At 39.0% G+C, this 3,426-nt stretch overlaps 1 protein-coding gene across 2 annotated transcripts in view; it reads left to right on the forward strand.

Annotated features, from left to right (window-relative positions):
• LOC135215243 (uncharacterized) overlaps positions 1–3,354 on the forward strand; it is a 29,955-nt gene extending 26,601 nt beyond the window's left edge. For both annotated transcript variants that reach the window (XM_064249759.1, XM_064249758.1), the window contains exons 5-6: positions 2,477–2,536; positions 3,047–3,354. In XM_064249759.1, coding sequence (XP_064105829.1) covers positions 2,477–2,536; positions 3,047–3,339 — 353 coding nt within the window. In that variant the 3' untranslated portion in view covers positions 3,340–3,354. The remainder of the gene's footprint in view (positions 1–2,476; positions 2,537–3,046) is intronic.
• Positions 3,355–3,426: the final 72 nt, after the last annotated feature.

The following is a 3,426-nucleotide window of genomic DNA, read 5'->3' on the forward strand; positions in this document are numbered from 1 at the left end:
TCTTTCTCTCCAGGTGAAGTTTATATTTATTTTCACGTTTGTTTTAAGCAAACAATGATCAGATATATATCCAACCGCTCAGTATTACATCAGTCAACTTTGCTCTTCCATCTGTTCCATGTTAATACATAATCTGGCAAACTCTTTCCCCTCTATTTTCTTTTTCCAAATGTACTTAGGAATAATCTTTGGAAACCATGTATGTCCAGCAATCCAAATCCTTTCTTAGCAATTCCACAAGACTCGATCCTTTCTCACTATTCCAGGCCCTCCACAACTACCATCTATTGGATTAACTTTCCCATGCACAATCATTGATTTCCTCCTCATTCCTCTGACTACCATTTGCGCCATTTCACCAGTCCCTGCGTCTTCTGACGCAACAAGCGCTACTGCCTCCCGCTCCTTCAGTTCTTGCCCTTCACGTTTTTTTCTCAGTTATCTACGTTTCTCTCGGCAAGCAAAAGAACCATCTTACTTTATCATTTTCTATTTTGTTCAAATCTACGCAGATTCAAAGCATTGTGACTAAATTTGATTTTATATCTGATACACTGAAATAATTGTTCGGGATAAAAGGATAAAGACTTGCCCTACACTTAATTCACTTGCTACCATTAATCAAAAACAAGCTAAAGGATGCAGCTTACCCTGGCAATTACCGGCCGATTGCAATCACAACAATCGCGTCGAAGTTACTTGAGTGGGTTCTTCTAGTGAGACATCTCCCCGTTCTACACACCACTGACCTCCCCTTTCTACACACCACTGACAACTAGTTCGGATTTAAAGCAAACCACTCAACCGATACCTGCATATACATATTGAAAGAATTGCTTAATTATTACCTATCATCAGCCTCTCCTGTTTTCCTATGTTTTGTGGACGTGAGAAAAGCATTTGACAGAGTCAACTACCAGAAGCTGCATAAAAGAGGCACACCCCTATATTTAATTGGCATTTTATATTCCTGGTTCTCCACACAGCAATTTTGTGTCAATTGGGGTAAAGTATTGTCGTACACCTTCGCCTCCCTAAACGGGCTTCGGCAACGGGGTATTCTCTCTCCATACCTGTTTAATACGTTACACATAGGTGCCTTGAACGTCAAACTGAACTCACTCCCAATCGGATGCACTGTCAATGAAACAACTTTAAACAACAACCTCTGTTATGCCGACGATATGGTTCTGATTTCCCCATCAGTGCAAGGTCTCCAACGACTCATCGACATTTGCCACCAAGATGCATTTGATATCCTAAACAACGAAACCAAGACCCAGTGCATGTCGCTGCTCCCGAAATCGCTTATGTAAATTGCAGAACCACAAATTTCTGTCGGAAATCATCGGCTGGAATTCGTGCACGAATTTCCGTATTTGGGTCACATTATCACGGACGACCTAAAAGATATGGCAGACATAGAACAAAGGTGTCGTAAACTATATCTGTCAACATGATTGCAAGAAGGTTTGCCTTCTGTCATCGAGATGTGAAACTGCTGTTCTTCCGCTCATATTGCTACAGCATCTGTGGGTGCTCCCTGTGGTCGGACTACACCAGGGAGACCTTGAGACGTATCGCTGTTGTTCACAATGACATTTTGAGACGTCTCACAAACACACCTCGCTACCACTCTGCCACACAGATGTTCACAGGAAACCTAAAAATCATTGTAAGGCGAACAATGTCCAGTCTGATCACCCGACTGCGAAACAGCAGCAATTCGCTCATGCAAAGTAACCTAAGTAGTGAGACAAGAAGATCTAAATTGTGGGGTAGATGGGAAAATGAGGCGTTTGTTCCCTAAATGACTTAATCTCTGTTTTTGCAAATTGTCATCTGCAGAATCTGTCATTATTGTTGTATTACTATGATTAATGTCACTGTTGGTATTTTCCTTTTTTCATTATTACTGTGATTATAGTCAACATAGTTTTTACATTCAATTTGTTAACTATTCTCAATCTTAGTACGGTTATGAATATTATTTTGATTACCATCTTTTATACTACCTCAGCAAACATGGATATTGCCGATTAATCTGTTTTTTTTTATCATGTTATCTTATGTATCTAGACAGTATGTTATTGTCTATTCTTTGTATATTCCATGTATATGGTCTTGAGCTGAAAATGAAAAATATTATTATTATTATTATTATTATTATTATTATTATTATTATTATTATTATTATTATTATTATAACCCCGGCTGTTTGGTGATTTTCACCCCTGGCAGAGCAAGGAGCTCAGAATCTAAGAGCAGCTTTTAGTATTGATTAAAGTGTTTTACTTAACTTCAATTTTCAGTTGCACTTTCTATCTTTTTTGTGTTCCTTGCTTTCTCCATTTCGTAATGGGGTGGCACATAATCAAGGAGGCTTCTCATCTTCCCTTTTTCAATTAGTGTGTTTTTTTTCGTTTCGAGGACTTATATCAACTAACTGATTTATTTGTTTCTTCTTTTCATGCAGCAAGAGGTTTGACTTGCACTGGAGCAAATAACATCACGGTCCCATTATACTCCAGGAAGTGTAAGTAGTTTCATTTCACTACTACTGCCACTACTACTACTATTAATACTGTTACTCCTGCTGTTATAATCGTTAGATAGATACTTCGGTGCTACTTGGCTTTGTTACCTACGCGTCGCCTACTCCGAGGTGCTAGTACTATTGATAATCATGGCGGAAGGTCCTTGGGACGCCGTGATTAGTACTAGCCCCTCGGGGACCAAAGTATTATTCATTTACACCCATTTCTGTATTGTATGGTCAGCTAATTATATTAATAAACGTTATCTTCGCGCGGCCTTCTACTTTGCATTCACATTCCTGTGTTTAGTACTAGCACATCGGAGTCGGTGACGCGTAACAAGACAAAGTAGCACGATACTTTATGTCAAAAAGAAACCCATTAGTGCTGTAGCCATGCCTACCATGCATTCAAAGATGAGAGATCCTTATAACATAAAACATATCTTCTTTGACAAGACTAAAAGAAATTTCCCCCAAAAATGCATTTTTCTTTTTTTACTGTTGAAGGTTCGACCAAGCCAAAAAAACTGACGATCACTGTGAACAGCGACGAAGCCGTCATCATCGAATTTAGAGAGAACATGACCGGGAAAGAAATGAGATGGCAAAAAGAACCAATAGATAGGGAAAAGGAAGGACAGAATTCTAGCACGACTGGTGATGGAAAACTCATCTTACCTCTAGATACGTCCAAGGAATCCGGATTCTATTCATTCACGATAAATGATGCTGTGCCATCTACAAAGCTTGACCGCTACTGTACAGTTGTGGTCATCAGGAGAGGTAAGAATTCCCGATAATCTTTGCATCTTTTCTACTTAAATGTTGTTGCAATACTTTAGCAATATCATTATTAAATATGTGCAGATTAATGTGCAGCACCAGTA

This window comes from Macrobrachium nipponense, chromosome 5 (assembly GCF_015104395.2).
Source record: "Macrobrachium nipponense isolate FS-2020 chromosome 5, ASM1510439v2, whole genome shotgun sequence".
Classification (NCBI taxonomy): domain Eukaryota; kingdom Metazoa; phylum Arthropoda; class Malacostraca; order Decapoda; family Palaemonidae; genus Macrobrachium; species Macrobrachium nipponense.